The sequence below is a fragment of the Somniosus microcephalus genome, chromosome 10 (assembly GCF_052327205.1).
Source record: "Somniosus microcephalus isolate GS21.2 chromosome 10, FLI_Smic_1.0, whole genome shotgun sequence".
Classification (NCBI taxonomy): domain Eukaryota; kingdom Metazoa; phylum Chordata; class Chondrichthyes; order Squaliformes; family Somniosidae; genus Somniosus; species Somniosus microcephalus.
This window is the reverse complement of record NC_140996.1, coordinates 231,322,542-231,345,010: the sequence shown is the minus strand read 5'-3', so window position 1 is coordinate 231,345,010 and position 22,469 is coordinate 231,322,542. Positions and strand designations below refer to the sequence as shown.

General features: G+C 51.2%; 1 protein-coding gene across 1 annotated transcript in view; it reads left to right on the top strand.

The window, feature by feature from the left end:
• LOC147112154 (autophagy-related protein 16-like) overlaps positions 1-22,469 on the top strand; it is a 112,894-nt gene that overhangs the window by 77,710 nt on the left and 12,715 nt on the right. The window contains exons 14-15 of the mRNA XM_085999751.1: positions 867-972; positions 21,407-21,556. Coding sequence (XP_085855877.1) covers positions 867-972; positions 21,407-21,556 — 256 coding nt within the window. The remainder of the gene's footprint in view (positions 1-866; positions 973-21,406; positions 21,557-22,469) is intronic.

Here is a 22,469-nt window from a genome sequence, read left to right as displayed (position 1 = left end):
CCCCAGAAAGGAAAATGGTGACGTAGTCAGAGTTCGACCACTTTCACCGTAGGACAGAGCACCCCGTGTAACGGCATGTAGCCCCACACCAGCCAGGGATATATTGGCCTTGGAGGGAGTGCAGCGTAGGTTTACCAGAATGATACCCGGACTTCAAGGGTTAAGTTACGAGGAGCGATTACACAAACTAGGGTTGTATTCCCTGGAATTTAGAAGGTTAAGGGGCGATCTGATCGAAGTTTTCAGGATATTAAGGGGAACAGATAGGGTAGAGAGAGAGAAACTATTTCCGCTGGTTGGGGAGTCTAGGACTAGGGGACATCGTCTAAAAGTCAAAGCCAGACCTTTCAGGAGTGAAATTAGGAAACACTTCTACACACAAAGGGTGGGAGAAGTTTGAAACTCTCTTCCTCAAACGGCAATTGAAGCTGGGGGTCAATGGTCACCTCCTGTTCCTATGTTCCTTGCTCACTCCCAGGTATCCATCATTTTTACAGATATATATAAATAATCCAACACCTTTGCCAGTCACGATTCGATTCTAGCTTTGAGCGCATCCATTATTTTATACATAAGTCATGCGAACCTTTTGGTAAGATTCCAGCTTGCAGCTCGCTCATAGCCCAGGCATCCATCACTCTCCGTGTAGCAGGGATAATGAGTTCCAACCCTGCCCGTGAAAGTGATTTACGTCTCTGTGCGATCGTTTCGGAAGGTTTCACTCACAGGGCTGTCAATAACTCGGGGGAGATTAAACCCTTCTGGGCCGGAGTCTCTTTGAGGTAATGTCTTAATTCGGCGCAGGCGGAGGTTTGTCTAATGAATCTACTTCTCGCCCCTGTCATGTTTCAATTCTTCTGTGACAGGCGTGAAGTCGATCCACGTTCCCTCTCGCTGCAGTGACATCGTTTGTTCCGATTATTTCATCATCAGCGGTCACTTTGACAAGAAGATCAGACTGTGGGATTGCAGGTAAGCGTTTTACAGGAGCCTCTCGCACAGCAAATCCCATCAAAATTCAACGTCAAATGATAAAGTTCTAACTCCTATTTCCACAATGCCTTTAATGACCTCGGGACATCCCAAAGCGCTTCACAGCCAATGAAGTACTTTTTGAAGTGTAGTCACTGTTGTAATGTAGGAAATGCGGCAGCCAATTTGCGCACAGCAAGCTCCCACAAACAGCAATGTGATAATGACCAGATAATCTGTTTTAGTTATGTTGATTGAGGGATAAATATTGATCCAGGACACCGGGGAGAACTCCCCTGCTCTTCTTAGAATAGTGGCCATGGGATCATTTACATCCACCTGAGAGAGCAGACGGGGCCTCAGTTTACCATCTCATCTGAAGGACGGCCCCTCCGACAGTGCAGCGCTCCCTCAGTACTGCCCCTCCGACAGTGCAGTGCTCCCTCAGTACTGCCCCTCCGACAGTGCAGCGCTCCCTCAGTACTGCCCCTCCGACAGTGCAGCGCTCCCTCAGTACTGCCCCCCGACAGTGCAGCGCTCCCTCAGTACTGCCCCTCCGACAGTGCAGCGCTCCTTCAGTACTGCCCCTCCGACAGTGCGGCGCTCCCTCAGTACTGCCCCTCCGACAGTGCGGCGCTCCCTCAGTACTGCCCCTCCGACAGTGCGGCGCTCCCTCAGTACTGCCCCTCCGACAGTGCGGCGCTCCCTCAGTACGGCCCCTCCGACAGTGCAGCGCTCCCTCAGTACTGCCCCTCCGACAGTGCAGCACTCCCTCAGTACGGCCCCTCCGACAGTGCAGCACTCCCTCAGTACTGCCCCTCCGACAGTGCAGCACTCCCTCAGTACTGCCCCTCCGACAGTGCAGCGCTCCCTCAGTACTGCCCCTCCGACAGTGCAGCGCTCCCTCAGCACTGCCCCTCCGACAGTGCAGCGCTCCCTCAGTACTGCACTGATGTGTCAACCTGGATTATGTGCTCAAGTCTCTGGAGTGGGACCTGAACCCACGACCTTCTGACTCAGAGGCGAGAGTGCTGCCCACTGAGCCACGGCTCAACATGGGTCTGCTCCTCATTTCCTGTCCTCGCTGTCCTTGCCTCTTCCCATCCGGCTTTGGAGAGGCTTTTCTTCCCAACTGTTCCTTCAGTCCACAATCCCCTAACTCCATTCAACCTGCTCTTTCCCTCCTGCTCATTAGAGTCATAGAATGGTTACAGCACAGAAGGAGGCCATTCGGCCCGTCGAGCCCGTGCCGGCTCTCTGCAAGAGCCCTTCAGCTAGTCCCACTCCCCGCCCTTTCCCCGTAGCCCTGCAAATTTTTTTCCTTCAGGTATTTATCCAACTCCCTTTTGAAAGCCACGATTGAGCCTGCCTCCACCACCCTTTCAGGCAGCGCATTCCAGATCCTAACCACTCGCTGCGTAAAATTTTTTTTCCTCATGTCACCTTTGGTTCTTCTGCCAATCACCTTAAATCTGTGTCCTCTGGTTCTCGACCCTTCCGCCAATGGGAACAGTTTCTCTCTCTACTCTGTCCAGACCCCTCATGATTTTGAACACCTCTATCAGATCTCCTCTCAACCTTCTCTGCTCCAAGGAGAACAATCCCAGCTTCTCCAATCCAGCCACGTAACTGAAGTCCCTCATCCCTGGAATCATTCTCGTAAATCTTTTCTGCACCCTCTCTAAGGCCTTCACATCCTTCCTAAGGTGCGGTGCCCAGAATTGGACACAATACTCCAGTTGAGGCCGAACCAGTGTTTTATAAAGGTTCATCATAACCTCCTTGCTTTTGTACTCTATACCTCTATTTATGAAGCCCAGGATCCCGTATGCTTTTTTAACCGCTTTCTCAACCTGCCCTGCCACCTTCAATGATTTGTGCACATATACCCCCAGGTCTCTCTGTTCCTGCACCCCCTTTAGGATTGTACCCTTTAGTTTATATTGCCTCTCCTCGTTCTTCCTACCGAAATGTATCACTTCGCACTTTTCTGCGTTAAATTTCATCTGCCACGTGTCCGCCCATTTCACCAGCCTGTCTATGTCCTGTTGAAGTCTATCACTCTCCTCCTCACTGTTCACTATACTTCCAAGTTTTGTGTCATCTGCACATTTTGAAATTGTGCCCTGTACACCCAAGTCGAAGTCATTAATATATATCAAGAAAAGCAGTGGTCCTAGAACCGACCCCTGGGGAACACCACTGTATACGTTCATCCAGTCCGAAAAACAACCGTTCACCACTACTCTCTGTTTCCTGTCACTTAGCCAATTCCGTATCCATGCTGCCACTGTCCCTTTTATTCCATGGGCTTCAACTTTGCTGGAAAGCCTATTATGTGGCACTTTGTCGAACGTCTTTTGGAAATCCATGTTCACCACATCAACCGCATTGCCCTCATCAGCCCTCTCTGTTACCTTATCAAAAAACTCGATCAAGTTGGTTAAACACGATTTGCCTTTAACAAATCCGTGCTGGCTTTCCTTAATTAATCCACACTTGTCCAAGTGACTGTTAACTTTGTCCCTGATTATTGTTTCTAAAAGCTTCCCCACTACCGAGGTTAAACTGACTGGCCTGTAGTTACTGGGTTTATCCTTACACCCTTTTTTGAACAAGGGTGTAACATTTGCAATTCTCCAGTCCTCTGGCACCACCCCCGTATCTAAGGAGGATTGGAATATTATGGCCAGTACCTCCGTGATTTCCTCCTTAACTTCCCTCAGCATCCTAGGATGCATCCCATCCGGTCCTGGTGACTTATCTAGTTTAAGTTCAGCCACTCTTTCTAGGAGCTCCTCTTTATCAATTTTTATCTCATCCAGTATCTCCACTATCTCCTCTTTCACTATGACTTTGGCAGCATCTTCTTCCTTGGTGAAGACAGATGCAAAGTACTCATTTAGTACCTCAGCCATGCCCTCTGCCTCCATGCGTAGGTCTCCTTTTTGGTCCCTAATCGGCCCAATGCCCCCTCCTCTTACTGCCTGTTTATTATTTAAATGCTTATAGAAGACTTTTGGATTCCATTTTATGTTATCTGCCATTCTATTCTCATACTCTCTCTTTGCCCCTCTTATTTTATTTTTCACTTCTCCTCTGAACTTTCTATATTCAGCCTGATTCTCACTTGTATTCTCAACCTGATATCTGTCATACGGGCTCTTTTTCTGCTTCATTTTACTCTATCTCGTCATCTAGGGAGCTCTGGCTTTGGTTGCTCTACCTTAACCCCTCGTGTACCTGAACTATTTCCTCTTTAAAGGCAGCCCATTGTTCCATTACAGTTTTGCCTGCCAATCTTCGATTCCAGTTTACCCGGGCCAGATCCGTTCCCAACCCATTGAAATTTGCCTTCGTCCAATTAAGTACTTTTACTCGAGATTGCTCCCTGTCCTTTGCCATAGCTAATCTAAACCTTATGATACTATGATCACTGTTCCCTAAATGTTCCCCTACTGATACTTGCTCCACTTGACCCACCTCATTCCCCAGAACCAGATCCAGCAATGCCTCCTCCCTCGTTGGGCTGGAAACGTACGGATCAAGAGATTTCTCCTGAACACACTTGAGTTAATCTTCCCCTTCTCTGCCCTTTACACTATTACTATCCCAGCCTATATTAGGATAATTGAAGTCCCCCATTATTACTAATCCATAGTTCTTGCATCTCTCTGTAATTTCCCTACAAATTTGCTCCTCTATATCCTTTCCACTAGTTGGTGGCCTATAGAATCCACCTAGTAGTGTAATGGCACCTCTAGTGTTTCTTAACTCTAACCAAATAGATTCGGTCCTTGACCCCTCCAGGACAGCCCCTCTATCTCTCCAGCAATGCCTTGCATCCCATTGAGTTTAGAAGATTGAGGGGTGATCCGATCGAGCTGTTTAAAGATTTGAGAGGGTAGAGAGAGAGAAACTATTTCCTCTGGTGGGGGGAGTCCAGAACAAGGGGGCAGAACCTTAAAATTAGAGCCAGGCCGTTCAGGGGTGATGCCAGGAAGCACTTCTTCACACAAAGGGTGGTGGAAATCTGGAACTCTCTCCCCCAGAAAGCTGTAGAGGCTGGAGGGACAATTGGATCTTTCAAGACTGAGATTGCTAGAGTTTTGTTTGGTAAGGGGCAATGTTCTCTTTCATAGAAACATAGAAGATAGGAGCAGGAGTCGGCCATTCGGCCCTTCGAGCCTGCTCCGCCATTCAATGAGATCATGGCTGATCATCCAAATTCAGTACCCTGTCCCTGCCTTCTCCCCATATCCCTTTAGCCTTAAGAAATATATCCAACTCTTTCTTGAATATATTTAATGAACTGGCCTCCACCGCCCTCTGTGGCAGAGAATTCCACAGGTTCACCACTCTCGGTGAAGAAATTCCTCCTCATTTCAGTCCTAAATGGCTTACCCCTTATCCTTAGACTATGACCCCTGGTTCTGGACTCCCGGCCATCAGAAACATCCTTCCAGCATCTAGTCTGTCCAGGCCTGACAGAATTTTATAGGTTTCGATGAGATCCCCTCTCAATCTTCTAAACTCCAGTGAGTATAAGCCCAATCGACACAATCTCTCCTCATACGTCATTCCTGCCATCCCAGGTATCAGCCTGGTGAATCTTTGCTGCACTCCTTCCATGGCAAGAACGTCCTTCCTCAGATAAGGTGACCAAAACTGCACACAATACTCAAGATGTGGTCTCACCAAGGCCCTGTACAACTGTAGCAAGACATCCTTGTTCTTGTACTCGAACCTTCTTGCTACGAAGGCCAACATACCATTTGCCTTCTTAACCACCTGCTGCATCTGCATGCTTACCTTCAGCGACTGGTGCACAAGAACACCCAGGTCTCTTTGCACTTCCCCTTCTCCCAATCTATTGCCATTCAAATAATAATCTGCCTTCCTGTTTTTGCCACCAAAGTGGATAACCTCACATTTATCCACATTATAGTGCATTTGCCATGTTTCTGCCCAATCACCTAACCTGTCCAAATCGTACTGGAGTTTCATGACATCCTCCTCACAGCATACCCTCCCACCCAGCTTTGTGTCGTCTGCAAATTTGGAGATATTACATCCAATTCCCTCGTCCAGATCATTAATATATATTGTGAACAGCTGGAGTCCTAGGACCGATCCTTGCGGTACCCCACTAGTCACTGCCTGCCACTCGGAAAACGACCCATTTATTCCAACTCTTTGCTTTCTGTCCGCCAACCAGTTCTCTATCCAAGTCAATACCTTGCCCCCAATCCCATGTGCCTTAATTTTGCACGCTAATCTCTTATGCGGGACCTTATCGAAAGCCTTCTTAAAGTCCAAATACACCACATCCACTGGTTCTCCCTTATCTATTTTACCAGTTACATCCTCATAAAATTCCAGTAGATTAGTCAAGCATGATTTACCTTTTGTAAATCCATGTTGACTTTGTCCGATCCTGTCACTGCTTTCCAAGTGCTCTGCTATTACATCTTTTATAATGGACTCTAGCATTTTCCCCACTACCAATGTCAGGCTTACTGGTCTATAATTCCCTGCTTTTTCTCTGCCACCTTTTTTGAATAGTGGGGTAACATTAGCTACCCTCCAATCCATGGGTACTGTTCCAGAGTCTATTGAGTTCTGGAAGATGACCAGCAATGCATCTACTATTTCTAGGGCCACTTCCTTAAGTACCCTGGGATGTAGATTATCAGGCCCTGGGGATTTATCGGCCTTCAGTCCCATCAATTTTCCTAACACCATTTCCCTACAAATACTGATTTCTTTCAGTTCCACCCTTTCATCAGACCCTATGTTCCTCGGTATTTCTGGGAGGTTATTTGTGTCCTCCTTTGTGAAGACAGAACCAAAATATGTATTTAGTTGGTCTGCCATTTCTTTGTTCCCCATTATAAATTCCCCCGATTCTGACTGCAAGGGACCTACGCGTGACTTCACCAATCTTTTTCTCTTCACATATCTATAAAAGCTTTTACAGTCAGTTTTTATGTTCCCTGAAAGCTTACTCTCATATTCTATTTTCCCTTTCTTAATTAATCCCTTTGTCCTCCTTTGTTGAATCCTAAACTGCTCCCAATCCTCAGGATTATTGCTTTTTCTGGCCAATTTATATGTCCTCTCCTTGGATCTTATGCTATCCCTAATTTCCCTTGTTAGCCACGGTTGAGTCACCTTTTTTGTTTTATTTTTATGCCAAACTGGGATGAACAACTTCTGTAGTTCATCCATTCGGTCTTTGAATGTTTGCCATTGCCTATCCACCGTCAACCCTTTGAGTGCCATTCCCCAATCAATCCTACACAACTCGCTCCTCAGACCATCGTAGTTTCCTTTATTTAAATTGAGGACCCTAGTTTCTGAGTCAACTACTTCATTCTCCATCTTAATGAAGAATTCGATCATATTATGATCGCTCCGACCCAAGGGGCCTCGTACAACAAGATTGCTAATTAATCCTTTCTCGTTACATAATACCCAGTCTAAGATGGCCTGATCTCTGGTTGGTTCCTTGACATATTGGTCCAGGAAACCATCCCGTAAACACTCCAGGAATTCCTCCTCCACAGTATTGTTACTAATTTGGTTAGCCCAATCTATATGTAGATTAAAGTCACCCATGATGACTGCTGTGCCCTTATTGCACGCTTCTTTAATTTCCCTTTTAATGCCATCCCCAACCTCTGCCTTACTGTTTGGAGGTCTATATACCACTCCCACTAATGTTTTTTTCCCCTTAGTATTTCTCAATTCTACCCATACAGATTCCACATCATCAGAGCTAATATCCTTCATTACAATTGTGTTAATCCCTTCTTTAACCAGTAATGCTACCCCTCCTCCCTTTCCTTTTTGCCTATCTTTCCTGAATATCGAATACCCCTGGATGTTGAGTTCCCAGTCTTGGCCATCCTTGAGCCACGTTTCCGTAATGCCAACCAAATCATATTCGTTTACCTCTATTTACGCAGCCAATTCATCCACCTTATTACAAATGCTCCTCGCATTAAGACACAAAGCCTTCAGGCTTGTTTTTTTAACGCTCTTAGACCTATTAGAATTATTATTTACTGTGGCCACGTTTGATTTAAACTGTTGATTTCTCTGACTGCCACTTTTGTTTTTCTCCTTCCTATCTTTTGCTTTTATCCTTGTTTCCCTTTCCTCTGTCTCCCTGCTCAGGTTCCCAACCCCCTTCCATTTTAGTTTAAACCCTCCCCCACAGCACTAGCAAACACTCCCCCTAGGACATCGGTTCCAGCCCTGCCCAGGTGCAGACCGTCCGGTTTGAACTGGTCCCACCTCCCCCAGAACCGGTTCCAATGTCCCAGGAACTTGAATCCCTCCCCCTGGCACCATTCCTCTAGCCACGTATTCATCTGAAGTAGCCTTCTATTTCTACTCTGACTAGCACATGGCACTGGTAGCAATCCTGAGCTTACTACCTTTGAGGTCCAGTTTTTTAATTTACCTCCTAACTCCCTATATTCCGCTTTTAGGACCTCATCCCGCTTTTTACCTATATCGTTGGTGCCTATATGCACCACGACAACTGGCTGTTCACCCTCCCCTTCCAAGATGTTCTGCAGCTGCTCGGAGACATCCTTGACCCTTGCACCAGGGAGGCGACACACCATCCTGGAGTCTCGTTTGCGGCCGCAGAAATGCCTATCTATTCCCCTTACAATTGAATCCCCTATTACTATAGCTCTACCACTCTTTTTCCTCCCATTCTGTGCAGCAGAGCCACCCCTGGTGCCAGGAGGTTGACTGCTGCTGCCTTCCTCTGATAAGCCATCCCCCGCAACAGTACTCAAAGTGGTGTATCTGTTGGAGAGGGGGATGGCCACAGGGGACCCCTGCACTACCTGCCTGCACCTAGTACTCTGCCTGTTGGTCACCCGTTCCCTTTCTTCCTGTCCAACCTCTACCTGTGGTGTGTCCAACTCCCTAAACGTGCTATTCACGATGTCCCGAGCATCATGAACGCTCCAGTATGCATCCAATCGCAGCTCCAGCGCCGCAATGCAGTCTGTCAATAGCTGCAGCTGGGTGCACTTCCTGCACACATAGTTGTAAGGGACACAGGAAGTGTCCCTGAGTTCCCACATATCACAGGAGGAGCAGATCACAGGGCCGGGCTGTCCTGCCATGACTTACCCTTTAATTAATTGAGTTTAAATTAAATCAATCAATCATACTAATTACACTACAGTTAAATAGTTTACCAACAGTCCCCGCTACACCAGAGAGACCTTAGAAACTATAAACCAGAGTTAAAGTTTAAAAAAAGAGAAATACTCACCAACCAATCACTTACCTGCTTCCTGCTGACGTCACACTTTGATTACTTTTTACCTCTGTCCCCTGCTGCTGAATTGGTCGGGCCTCGTTCACTGCCGCCGGTTTTAACTGCCGCCGCGCTCGATGCTGCTCTCTCCCAGGTCCAGGCTCTGTGGTCGGGCCTTGCTGCCGGTTTTAAGCTCTGCCGTGCTCAATGCTGCTCTCTCCCAGGTCCAGGCTCTGTGGTCGGGCCTCGCTCCTTGCTGCCGGTTTTAAGCTCTGCCGCGCTCGATTCTGCTCTCTCCCAGGTCCAGGCTCTGTGGTCGGGCCTCGCTCCTTGCTGCCGGTTTTAAGCTCTGCCGCGCTCGATTCTGCTCTCACCCAGGTCCAGGCTCTGTGGTCGGGCCTCGCTCCTTGCTGCCGGTTTTAAGCTCTGCCGCGCTCGATTCTGCTCTCTCCCAGGTCCAGGCTCTGTGGTCGGGCCTCGCTCCTTGCTGCCGGTTTTAAGCTCTGCCGCGCTCGATTCTGCTCTCTCCCAGGTCCAGGCTCTGTGGTCGGGCCTCGTTCACTGCTGCCGGTTTTAAGCTCTGCCGCGCTCGATTCTGCTCTCTCCCAGGTCCAGGCTCTGTGGTCGGGCCTCGCTCCTTGCTGCCGGTTTTAAGCTCTGCCGCGCTCGATTCTGCTCTCTCCCAGGTCCAGGCTCTGTGGTCGGGCCTCGCTCCTTGTTGCCGGTTTCAAGCTCTGCCGCGCTCGATGCTGCTCTCACCCAGGTCCAGGCGGGTGCGCGGTCCCTTTAAGGGGCTGCACGGCCCGTTCAAAATACCGCGCATGTGCGTTTTTTCCTATTTGAGAGCCAATGAGCCAGATGCGCAGCCTAAAGGGAACATTGGTAAGGGGGTCTCGAGGGATATGGAGCAAAGGCGAGTAAATGGAGTTGAGGAGCAGATTAGCCGGGATCTGATTGAGCAGGTGCGAGGGGCGGAATGGTCTCCTCCTGTCCCTAATATGTCAGTTTTCTCCTCCCTCCAAATCTGCTGATGTCAGTGAGACCTGGTACGTCACCACAACGGAGACATTTGTGTTTGTGCTTCTAAAGTTCTCATCCTTGTGTTCCAATCCCTCCATGGCCCTCGCCCCTCCCTTTCTCTGTAACAACAATCCTCCGAGATCTCTGCGCTCCTCCAATTCTGGCCTCTTGCGCATCCCCGATTTTAATCGCTCTGCCATTAGCGGCCGTGCCTTCAGCTACCTGAGCCCTAAGCTCTGGAATTCCCTCCCTAAACCTCTCCGCCTCTCCTTCCTCCTTTTATGACGCTCCTTAAAACCCACTTCTTTGACCAAGCTTCCTGTCCTGATATCTCCCTATGTGGCTCGGTGTCAAATTTTGCCTGATCATGGCTCCTGTGAAGCACCTTGGGACGTTTTACTATGTTAAAGGCGCCCTATTCTTTTGTCAAATTAAAAAGCTGCGGAATTCTTTTGTCAAATTGGTTTCCGATCTCCTGGACTTCTCTGGACATCCAGACTAGGTTTCTGCTTTGAACTACACTGGATTACACAACGTTTCTGCACTGGATTACAGTGTCGGATTTACCTGCTGTGTCTCTATCTCTGCTGCTGAAAGATTTTTACCTTTAAACTCTCCGGCTGTGTCTCTGCTGAACTGGTTCTACTGGAGTTTCACCTCTGCTGGTTTCCAGGTAGCAGCTGCTTCACTTGCTGTCCGGAGACTCGTTCTACCGGTTTTCAGCTTCGATGGTCGCTGGTTTGTGGTTTTACTTTTTCCCCGCCGCTTTGATCTACGGTGACCTCCAACTTGCGTCAATTTAGCCATCAGCTTTCTGCACCACTACCGACTCTCATTCCTACGGCAACAACCTCCATCCTCGAACTCTCTACCCTTCAAACAAGGATGTCTTGCTGCAGTTGTACAGGGCCTTGGTGAGACCACACCTTGAGTATTGTGTGCAGTTTTGGTCGCCTTATCTGAGGAAGGATGTTCTTGCCATGGAGGGAGTGCAGCGAAGATTCACCAGACTGATACTTGGGATGTCAGGAATGACGTATGAGGAGAGATTGGGTCGATTGGGCGTATACTCGCTGGAGTTTAGAAGATTGAGAGGGGATCTCATTGAAACTTATAAAATTCTAACAGGACTAGACAGACTAGATGCAGGAAGGATGTTCCCGATGGTCGGGGAGTCCAGAACCAGGGGTCACAGTCTAAGGATAAGGGGTAAGCCATTTAGGACAGAAATGAGGAGGAATTTCTTCACCCAGAGAGTGGTGAACCTGTGGAATTCTCTACCACAGAAGACAGTTGAGGCCAATTCATTAAATATATTCAAGAAGGAGTTGGATATATTTCTTAAGGCTAAAGGGATCAAGGGATATGGGGAGAAAGCAGGGACAGGGTGATATGCCTATCAATTAGTCCAATAAAAGGCGACGAGTTAAGAACGTAACTGAAGGTTTTTATTGGCTAAATAACAGAGCCCACCCTCGTGGGTGATCCGATCCAACAGGGAGGAATACTAGCCAGTCAGCTACCTTTATACCTGGGCAGGTAATGGGCGGAGTCGGAGGTGGTCAGCCCAGGTATAACAGTGCGACAAGAGGCGACCTCGTGTAGTGATGTGACAGTGAGAACAGTGAGAACAATATACAGTGATAACTATAACAGTGGTTTACCACATTCACCCCTTGTTTAGATTAGAGTCCGGCGGGGTGAAGTGTATTACCAGCTCTGGTATGTCAGTCTGTCCGGAGGCTTCGTTAGCCTCTCCGATCGTCGCAGCGGCGGTGTTACATTATCCGGTGTTAAAGCTGGTGTCTGCGTAGTCGGCAAAGGCTCGTGGGGTTCCGGCATGCCGTCTACCTCGGCTGGACTCGGGGGGTTGGGAGGGGGGGGTGAGGGTGCGAGGTCTCGTAAGGAGACAGTGTCCTCCCGTCCGTCTGGGTAAGCCACATAGGCGTACTGGGGGTTGGCGTGCAGGAGGTTCACCTTCTCGACCAGGGGGTCCGTTTTATGGGCCCTCACGTGCTTTCGCAGCAAGACGGGTCCCGGAGAGGTCAGCCAGGTTGGTAGGGTGGTTCCCGTAGTCGACTTCCTGGGGAAGACAAACATTCGGGCATGGGGGGTGGTGTTAATGGCAGTGCAAAGTAGTGACCGGATGGAGTGCAGCGCAATCGGGAGGACCTCTTGCCAGCGGGAGGTTGGGAGGCCCTTAGACTTTAAGGCTAAGAGGGTGGCCTTCCATACCGTCGCGTTCTCTCTTTCCACCTGGCCGTTCCCTCGGGGGTTGTAGCTGGTGGTCCTGCTTGCTGCAATACCCCTCTCCAATAGGAACTGACGGAGTTCCTCGCTCATGAAGGAGGCGCCCCGGTCACTATGTATATAGTTCGGGAACCCGAACAAGGCGAAGAGTTTGTTCAGGCATTTAATGACCGTGTTACTGGTCATGTCTGGGCAGGGGAAGGCAAAGGGGAAACGGGAGTACTCATCAACGATGTTGAGGAAGTACACATTACGGTCGGATGACGGTAGGGGCCCCTTGAAGTCGATGCTCAGACGCTCGAAGGGGCGGGTGGCCTTGATCAGGCTTGCTCTGTCCGGCTTATAGAAGTGCGGTTTGCACTCAGCACAGATCTGGCAGTTCCTGGTCATGGTCCTGACCTCCTCGATGGAGTATGGCAGGTTGCGGGCCTTAATGAAATGGTAGAGTCTGGTGACTCCGGGGTGGCAGAGGTCATTGTGGAGGGTCTGAAGTCTATCACTTTGCGCGCTGGCGCATGTAATGCGTGAAAGAGCATCAGGGGGGTCGTTCAGTTTACCGGGCCGGTACAAGATCTCATAATCATAGGTGGAAAGCTCGATTCTCCACCTCAAGATTTTGTCGTTCTTGATCTTGCCCCTCAGCTTGTTATTAAACATGAAGGCAACCGAGCGTTGGTCGGTGAGGAGGGTAAATCGTTTGCCTGCCAAGTAGTGCCTCCAGCGCCGTACTGCCTCCACAATTGCCTGGGCTTCCTTCTCGACCGACGAGTGTCGGGTCTCGGGGCCCTGTAGGGTCCTTGAGAAGAAGGCTACCGGCCTACCCTCCTGGTTAAGGGTAGCGGCTAGGGCGAAGTCGGATGCATCGCTCTCCACTTGGAAGGGGATTGACTCATCCACTGCGTGCATTGTGGCCTTGGCTATGTCTCCCTTAATGAGGGAGAGGCCGCGCACGCCTCTTCCGTGAGGGGGAAGGATGTGGTTTTCAGGAGGGGTCTGGCTTTGTCCGCATAATTGGGTACCCATTGGGCATAGTAGGCGAAAAGCCCCAGGGTTCTCCTAAGTGCTTTTGGACAGTGGGGGAGGGGTAGCTCCATGAGGGGGCGCATTCTTTCGGGGTCGGGGCCGATGACTCCGTTCTCTACTACACAGCCAAGGATGGCAAGGCGCGCTGTGTTAAACACGCATTTCTCCTTATTGTAGGTGAGGTTCAGCCGTTGGGCCGTACGGAGGAATTTCTCCAGATTCACGTCGTGGTCCTGCCGGTCGCGGCCGCAGATGGTGACGTTATCTAGGTAGGGGAATGTGGCCTGCAGTCCGTTCTGGTCAACCATCCGGTCCATCTCCCTTTGGAAGACCGAGACCCCGTTGGTGACACCGAAGGGGACCCTAAGGAAGTGGTATAGGCGCCCATTCGCCTCGAAGGCGGTGTACTGGCGGTCCTCGGGGTGGATAGGGAGTTGGTGGTAGGCCGACTTAAGGTCGATGGTCGAGAATACGCGGTATTGTGCAATCTGATTGACCATGTCAGATATGCGGGGAAGGGGGTATGCGTCCAGCTGGGTGTATCTGTTTATGGTCTGGCTGTAGTCGATGACCAGGCGATTTTTATCGCCGGTCTTAACGACCACGACCTGGGCACGCCAGGGGCTGTTGCTCCCCTCGATGATGCCCTCCTTCAGGAGACGCTGCACCTCAGAGCTAATGAAAGCTCTGTCCCCAGCGCTGTACCGCCTGCTCTTGGTAGCGACGGGTTTGCAGTCGGGGGTGAGGTTAGCGAACAGGGAAGGTGGCGGCACCTTGAGGGTGGATAGGCTGCAGGTGTTACGCGGTGGGCGGTTTAACCTTCGCTGGTTGTCGACTGTGAGTGGGGGGAGGGGTCCACCGTATGCTAGGGTTACACTTTGGAGGTGGGATTGGAAGTCCAGCCCTAGTAGGACGGCAGCGCAGAGCTGGGGGAGGACGAGGAGTTTAAAGTTTTTATACTCTGTACCCTTAACCGACAAGGTCACAGCACAGTAGCCGCTAATGTCCGTGGCGTGGGACCTCGATGCCATCGAGATTCGGTTGCGCGTTGGCAGGACAGGGAGGGAGTAGTGGCTCACCGTGTCTGGGTGGATGAAGCTCTCCGTGCTTCCGCTGTCGAACAGGCAGGTCGTGGCGTGGCCGTTTACTTTGATGTCCATCATCGACTTGGACAGGTGGTGTGGGCGGGCTTGATCCAGAGTGACGGAGGCTAGCGTGTAGGTAAGCGAGTCGTTGTCGTCTGCGGGCGAGGCGGTCGTCGGGTCCGGGGGCCCGGTGGCAGTCGGGCGTGGTGTGTAAAATGGCGTCTCCCACGAGGTAGGACAAAATGGCGGAGAAGATGGCTGCCCCCATAACTCACATGAGGCACTATTGGGGTCGGTTGCCTTGATCAAAGATGGCCGCCCCCATGACTCACGTGTGGGGATACTGGCCTCAGTTGCCGTGAAAGAAGATGGCCGCCCCCACAGTTCGCATGAGGCACTGCTGGCCTCTGAAGATCCGCTCCTGCAGGCCTTAGAGAAATGGCCTTTCTTCCTGCAGGTTGTGCAGGTAGAGTTCCTGGCTGGGCAGCACGACCTCGGGTGCTTCTCCTGGCCGCAAAAGAAGCAGCCGGCGGCCCGATCGCGGGTGCCCGATGTCGGAGCCGGTACCGGGGGTGGCGGGCCCGGTCGGGTCCGGGACGCCGACGCTGAGGTAGGTCCCGGGGGCGGCGCTGCGAAGGGTATTGCGGTAGGGGTCGGGCCCGAGTCCCAGGGTCGCGAGCAGTACCTGGAAAACGCCTCCTGGTCCTGATGGGCCACCTCCAGGGAGAGAGCGAGGGCTTCAGCTTTGTCCAGGTCGAGGTCTTTAGCTTCAAGCAGTCTTTGCCGTGAGTAGTCGGACCGTAGGCCTTTCACAAAGGCATCGCGGATATTATCTTCCGTATTTTCAACAGCCGTCACCGCTTTAAAGTCACAGTTCCTGCCGAGTGCTCTTAGCGCCCGTAAAAATTCAGCTACAGACTCTCCTGGCTGTTGCGGGCGGGATCTTAGGAGGTGCCTGGTGTACATGTAATTTACCGGGCTGCGGTACTGCTGTTTCAGTAGGTTGATAGCGGCCTCGTACGTAGTCGTGTCCTGTATGAGTGCGTATACTCTCGGGCTCGCTTGGGCGTTCAGAAGTCTTAGTTTGGATCTCTGCGGGGCGCCGGATTCTTCCAGGTAGGATTCGAAGCAGTCCAGCCAGTGTTTGAAGTTGAGGGCTGCGTTTGGTGCCTGTGGGTTTAGATCCAGGTATGGTGGTTTCAAGGCTTGCAGCCAAGCCGGCTGGTGTGGCCCGTTGTCTGGAGGCTGCTGTTGCTGTGCTGCTGGGTGAGCTCCTTGCTGTTGCTGTTCATTATCAGACATCTTTAAAATTTAGCCAATAAAATTGATATGCCTATCAATTAGTCCAATAAAAGGCGACGAGTTAAGAACGTAACTGAAGGTTTTTATTGGCTAAATAACAGAGCCCACCCTCGTGGGTGATCCGATCCAACAGGGAGGAATACTAGCCAGTCAGCTACCTTTATACCTGGGCAGGTAATGGGCGGAGTCGGAGGTGGTCAGCCCAGGTATAACAGTGCGACAAGAGGCGACCTCGTGTAGTGATGTGACAGTGAGAACAGTGAGAACAATATACAGTGATAACTATAACAGTGGTTTACCACACAGGGTACTGAATTTGGATGATCAGCCATGATCTCATTGAATGGCGGAGCAGGCTCGAGGGCCGAATGGCCGACTCCTGCTCCTATCTTCCATGTTTCTAAATAGCTTCTGGACTTCACTCGCCTGCTTTGGACAGCGGTTCGTCGATGGACCGTACCGGCCCCATCCTGCTCACGTTGGCTTTGTCCCTCCACGGGACCTCTGACTGTGACCCTGGTCTCCCTGCTATTGTCCCCAAACCTAGTCCCTGCTACCAGGAAATAGGTATTCCATTAATTACTACATTTAAACAGGCTTTTCCCATGATCATTTGCGTGCGCACTTTGGCTGCTGCTCCGGACCCGAGCCGTTCATTACTTTTCCACTTTTTCCCCCCTCTTTTCCTATTCTCTCTATCCCTCCCTGACCGCTCTCTCCTGTCGTCATAAGAAACATAAGAAATAGGAGCAGGAATAGGCCACTTGGCCCCTCGAGCCTGCTCCGCCATTCAATAAGATCATGGCTGATCTTGGGCTAAAAGCCACTTCCCTGCCCGCTCCCCATAACCCTTCACTCCCTTATCTTGCAAAAATCTGTCTCTCTCCACCTTGAATGTATTTAATGACCCAGCCTCCATGGCTCTCTGGGGCAGAGAATTCCACAGATTTATGATCCTCTGAGAGAAGAAATTCCTCCTCATCTCAGTTCTAAAAGGGCGACCCTTTATTCTGAGACTGTGCCCCCGAGTTCTAGATTTCCCCACAAGGGGAAACATCCTCTCTGCATCTACCCTGTCGAGCCCCCTCAGTATCTTATATGTTTCAATAAGATCACCTCTCATTCTTCTAAACTCCATTGAGTGTAGGCCCAGCCTGCTCAACCTTTCCTCAAAAGTCAACCTCCTCATCTCAGGAACCAACCTTGTGAATCGCCTCTGAACTGCCTCCTTTCATCTCTCCTCTCTCGGACACTCCGCCCTCCCAAATCCCTACCCCAATCCTTCATTACTCTTCGACCTTCCTCCTCTCCTGCCGCCGTCCCAGGCTTGACTCCCTCTTCGATAAGCCCACAGCTTCCCTCGGTGCCTCTCTTGGCATCCTTCAAAGGGCCCATCGAGGATCTCGTCGCTGCCGCCTTACGAGCAGCAACCCCAACTGTCCCATCCGACTCTCTCGCCGACCTTCCCGCCCAGCGCGCCCACTGGGGGCAAATCTTGCCAATCTCCTCACCGTCCAACTCATCCCCCCCCAGCGCTGACCCTGTGGACACTGGCAGTGGGTCAGCCATCACCAGCCCTCTCCGCATCTCCCTCCAGAACGTCCGTTCACTTGTGAACAAGGCCCTTGCCATCCATGAGCTTATCGTGGATGATTGCATCGACATTATGGCCCTGACGGAAACTTGGCTGAGGGGTGATGACACCTTACCCTTAAATGAAGCCTCCCCACCTGGCTATACCTTCCACCACTTGCCCTGCTCAGACTGCCGTGATGGCGGTGTGGCTCTCGTCACCAAATCATACCTCGGTCTGTCCCCCTACTCCTACGGCACTTTCTCCTCCTTTGAGCATCGCACCTTATTCCACCCCTCTCATCTCTCATTTAAAATCCTTGTTCTCTACCGCCCACCCAAGTAACATAAAAATTTTATTACCGAGATATCTTCACTGCTCTCCTCCCTCAGCCTCTACACCGAACGACTTCTCATCCTCGGTGATTTCAACCTCCATCTCAATTCATCACGCTCTCTCTCCCCTGAGTTCACTAGCCTCCTATCATCCCTTAATCTCTCCCTCCATGTAAACTCCCCAACCCATATTCACGGCCACCCCCTCGACCTTGCCATCTCTCGTGGCCTCGCTACTCCCATCGTGTCAATCGCAGATAAGGCCATCTCTGACCACTTCCTCGTATCGCTCTCCACCCACATCCCCCTTCCACCCCACCCCCACCCCCACCCCTACCTCCTTCTGTGTCCGCCCCTGGAAAAAACTCTCTCCCAACTCTCTTACAACTGCACTTATGAAATCCCAACTGTCCAGCCTCTGGCCCTCCATTCACCATGACATTTCTGCAGCTTCCGATCTGCTCAACCACCCCCTCACCACCACCTTTGCTGCCCTAGTCCCTATTAAAACAATTACCCTCTCTCACCCTGGTCGTTCCCTCTGGTACGACCCTCATCTTCGCTCCCTTCAGTCCAAGGGACGCAGACTTGAACGGATATGGCGGAAAACTGGTTTAGCCATTCACCGCCAGATCTGGCTGGACCACATAAAACATTATCGGGCCCTGCTCTCGTCTGCCAAAATTGCTCACTATTCCAGAATAATTCTGGAATGTAAAGATAAACCCCGGCTCCTATTCTCCACTGCTAACCGTCTTCTTAAACCCCTCTCCCCTGTCTCCTCCACCCTCACCTCTGACAAGTGTGAGGCGCTCATGGACTTCTTTGTCTCTAAGATTGAGGCCATCCGTTCAGCTGCCTCTGCCATTTCCCTTCCTTCCCCTAGCCCACCGGGCCAAACTTCCTCTAAGGTTCCCCCCTGCCCTAGCCCTGAACTCACATCTTTCTCCAGTTTCTCTCCGATCTCCTCTCATGACCTCTCTGCGCTCATCTTGTCCATGAGACCCACCTCCTGCTCCCTCGACCCTATCCCCACCAAACTGCTGACCACCCAACTTCCGTTTCTGGCTCCCATGTTAGCTGACATTGTTAATGGTTCTCTCTCCTCAGGTACTGTCCCCCTCTCCCTCAAATCTGCCGTCATCACCCCTTTCCTCAAAAAAACAACCTTTGACCCCTCCGTCCTTGCAAACTACCGCCCCATCTCCAACCTCCCTTTCCTCTCCAAAGTCCTTGAATGTGTTGTCTCCTCCCAAATCCGTGCCCATCTTTCCCACAACTCCATGTTTGAATCCCTCCAATCAGGTTTCCGCCCTTGCCACAGTACCGAGACAACTCTTATCAAAGTCACAACTGACATCCTTTGTGACTGTGACAAAGATAAACTATCCCCCTTTGTCCTTCTTGACTTGTCTGCAGTCTTTGACACGGTTGACCACTCCATCCTTCTCCAACGCCTCTCCACCGTCGTCCAGCTGGGTGGGGCTGCACTCGCCTGGTTCCATTCTTATCTATCTAATCGTAGCCAGAGAATCACCTGCAACGGCTTCTCTTCCCGCTCCCGCATCGTTACCTCTGGGATCTATCCTTGGCCCCTCCTATTTCTCATCTACATGCTGCCCCTCGGCGACATCATCCGAAAACACAGCGTCAGTTTCCACATGTACGCTGACGACACCCAGCTCTACCTCACCACCACCTCTCTCGGCCCCTCTACAGTGTCTAAATTGTCACACTGCTTGTCCGACATCCAGATCTGGATGAGCAGAATTTTTCTCCAATTAAATATTGGGAAGACCGAAGCCATTGTTTTCGGTCCCCGCCACAAACTCCGTTCCCGAGTCACTGACTCCATCCCTCTCCCTAACACCTGTCTGAGGCTGAACCACACTGTTCGCAACCTTGGTGTCAGATTTGACCCTGAAATGAGCTTCTGACCACATATCCACGGCACAGCAAAGACCGCCTACTTCCACCTCCGTAACATCGCCTGTCTCCGCCCTTGCCTCAGCTCATCCGCTGCTGAAACCCTTGTCCATGCCTTTGTTACCTCTAGACTTGACTATTCCAACGCACTCCTGGCTGGCCGCCCACATTCCACCCTACGTAAACTTGAGGTCATCCAAAACTCGGCTGCCCATGTCCTAACTCGCACCAAGTCCCGTTCACCCATCACCCCTGTGCTCGCTGACCGACATTGGCTCCCAGTTAAGCAGCGCCTCGATTTCAAAATTCTCATCCTTGTTTTCAAATCACTCCATGGCCTCGCCCCTCCCTATCTCTAATCTCCTTGAGCCCCACAACCCCCCGAGATACATGCGCTCCTCTAATTCTGCCCTCTTGAGCATCCCTGATTATAATCGCTCAACCTTTGGTGGCCGTGCCTTCAGCTGCCGGGACCCTAAGCTCTGGAATTCCCTCCCTAAACCACTTCGTCTCTCCACCTCTCTCCTCCTTTAAGAGGCTCCTTAAGAGAAAGCATCGATACTTGCAAAGCTCTTTGAGGAGCATGCTCGAGGGGACAAGTGGCCTATTCATGCTCCTATTTCTTATGTTCTTAAAACCTACCTCTTTGACCAAGCTTTTGGTCGCCTGTCTCAGTATCACATTTTGTGACTCGGTGTCAAATTTTGTCTGATAACGGCTCCTGTGCAGTACCTTGGAACGTTTTACTACATTAAAGGCGCTATATAAAGACAAGTTGTTGTTGTTGTCGTATAAAGACAAGTTGTTGTTGTTGTATAAAGACAAGGGCCTAGAAATTGGGTTTTGGCTTAGCCAGGGCTTTAGCGCCGGAATCCTGCGCGCGCCAAAAATTCAGTGGCGCCGCGCCCAAACGGCTGCCGGCGCTACTGAAGGGTCTTTGCGCCTGGAAAAGGGCGCTAACTGCCGTTTCGCGCCGCAATTCCGGCGCTGCGGCACCCGATGCGGTGCGGCAGGCTGGGGAAGTGCAGGCCTCCTCCTTCCGTTAAGGAGGAGCTGCCTGCACCCGGCCGCGGCCCGCGCAAATCTGCTTAAAAATGAGCCCGGCACCTCGGACAAGTGCCGGGCTTGCATCTGTTCCGGGGGGGGGGGGGGAGAGAAGTCCGGGGAGGGAGCTGCGGGCAGGCGGCCGGGGGGAAGCGGCCGGCCGCCGCGGGGCCTTTAATGCGCCGGCGCTAACTGCAGTAAGGCACCTCTGACAAAACGCTGGTTGCAGCTGCCACGGGCGAGGCGGCCGCAACTCAATTTCGGAGTTCGGGCGGGTTACCACGGCAACCGGGACGCTGCGCACACCGATGACGTCATCGGTGCCGGCGCAGCGCTACCGGAGCAACGCCGATTTAGGGCCCCAGGGAATTTCACTACTGGCCATAACTCCGGCGCAGGGCCCTCTAGCGCCTCAAATGAGGCGCTAAGGCTACTGAATTTTCAGCCGAAGTTGTTGTTGTCGTATAAAGACAAGTTGTTGTTGTCATATAAAGACAAGTTGTTGTTGTATAAAGACAAGTTGTTGTCGTATAAAGACAAGTTGTTGTTGTCATATAAAGACAAGTTGTTGTTTGTCGTTCTGCAGGTCAGGAATCAAGACCGATGAGATTCTGCTGCAGGGGAAGGTGACATCTTTGGACATCAACTCCGACCGGACGCAGCTGCTCAGCTGCTCGCGGGACGATCTGCTGAACGTGACGGACTTGCGGATGAACGAGATCAGGCAAGAGCTCAGGTACGACGGTCCAAGATACTCACGGGAGGGCCGGGAATCGCGAGGCAACACCCTACTTTTATATTTTTTTATTTTTGCGGCCTTGGCGAGGGTGCGGAGGAGATTTACCAGAATGACACACCAACAACTTGCATTTATACGGCGCCTTTAACACAGTAAAACATCCCAAGGCGCTTCACAGGACCGTAATCCCGAGGTGAGCTTCCGGCCACATATCCGCTCCTTCACCAAGACCGCGTTCTTCCACCTCCGTCACATCGCCCGACTCTGTCCCTGCCTCAGCTCAACTGCTGCTGAAACCCTCCGAGATCTCTGTGCTCCTTCAATTATGCCCTCTTGAGCATCCCCGATTTCCATCGCTCCACCATTGGCGGCTGTGCCTTCAGCTCCCGAGGCCCCAAGCTCTGGAATTTCCTGTCTATACCTCTCTCTCCTTTTAAGATGCTCCAGTCGCTGAAGGTAAGCATGCAGGTGCAGCAGGCAGTTAAGAAGGCAAATGGTATGTTGGCCTTCGTAGCTAGAGGATTCAAGTACAGGAACAAGGATATCTTGCTGAAGTTGTACAGGGCCTTGGTGAGACCACATCATGAGTATTGTGTGCAGTTTTGGTCACCTTATCTGAGGAAGGATGTTCTTGCCATGGAGGGAGTGCAGCGAAGATTCACCAGACTGATACCTGGGATGGCAGGAATGACGTATGAGGAGAGATTGTGTCGATTGGGCTTATACTCGCTGGAGTTTAGAAGAATGAGAGGGGATCTCATTGAAACTTATAAAATTCTAACAGGACTAGACAGACTAGATGCAGGAAGGATGTTCCCGATGGTCGGGGAGTCCAGAACCAGGGGCCACAGTCTAAGGATAAGGGGTAAGCCATTTAGGACAGAAATGAGGAGGAATTTCTTCACCCAGA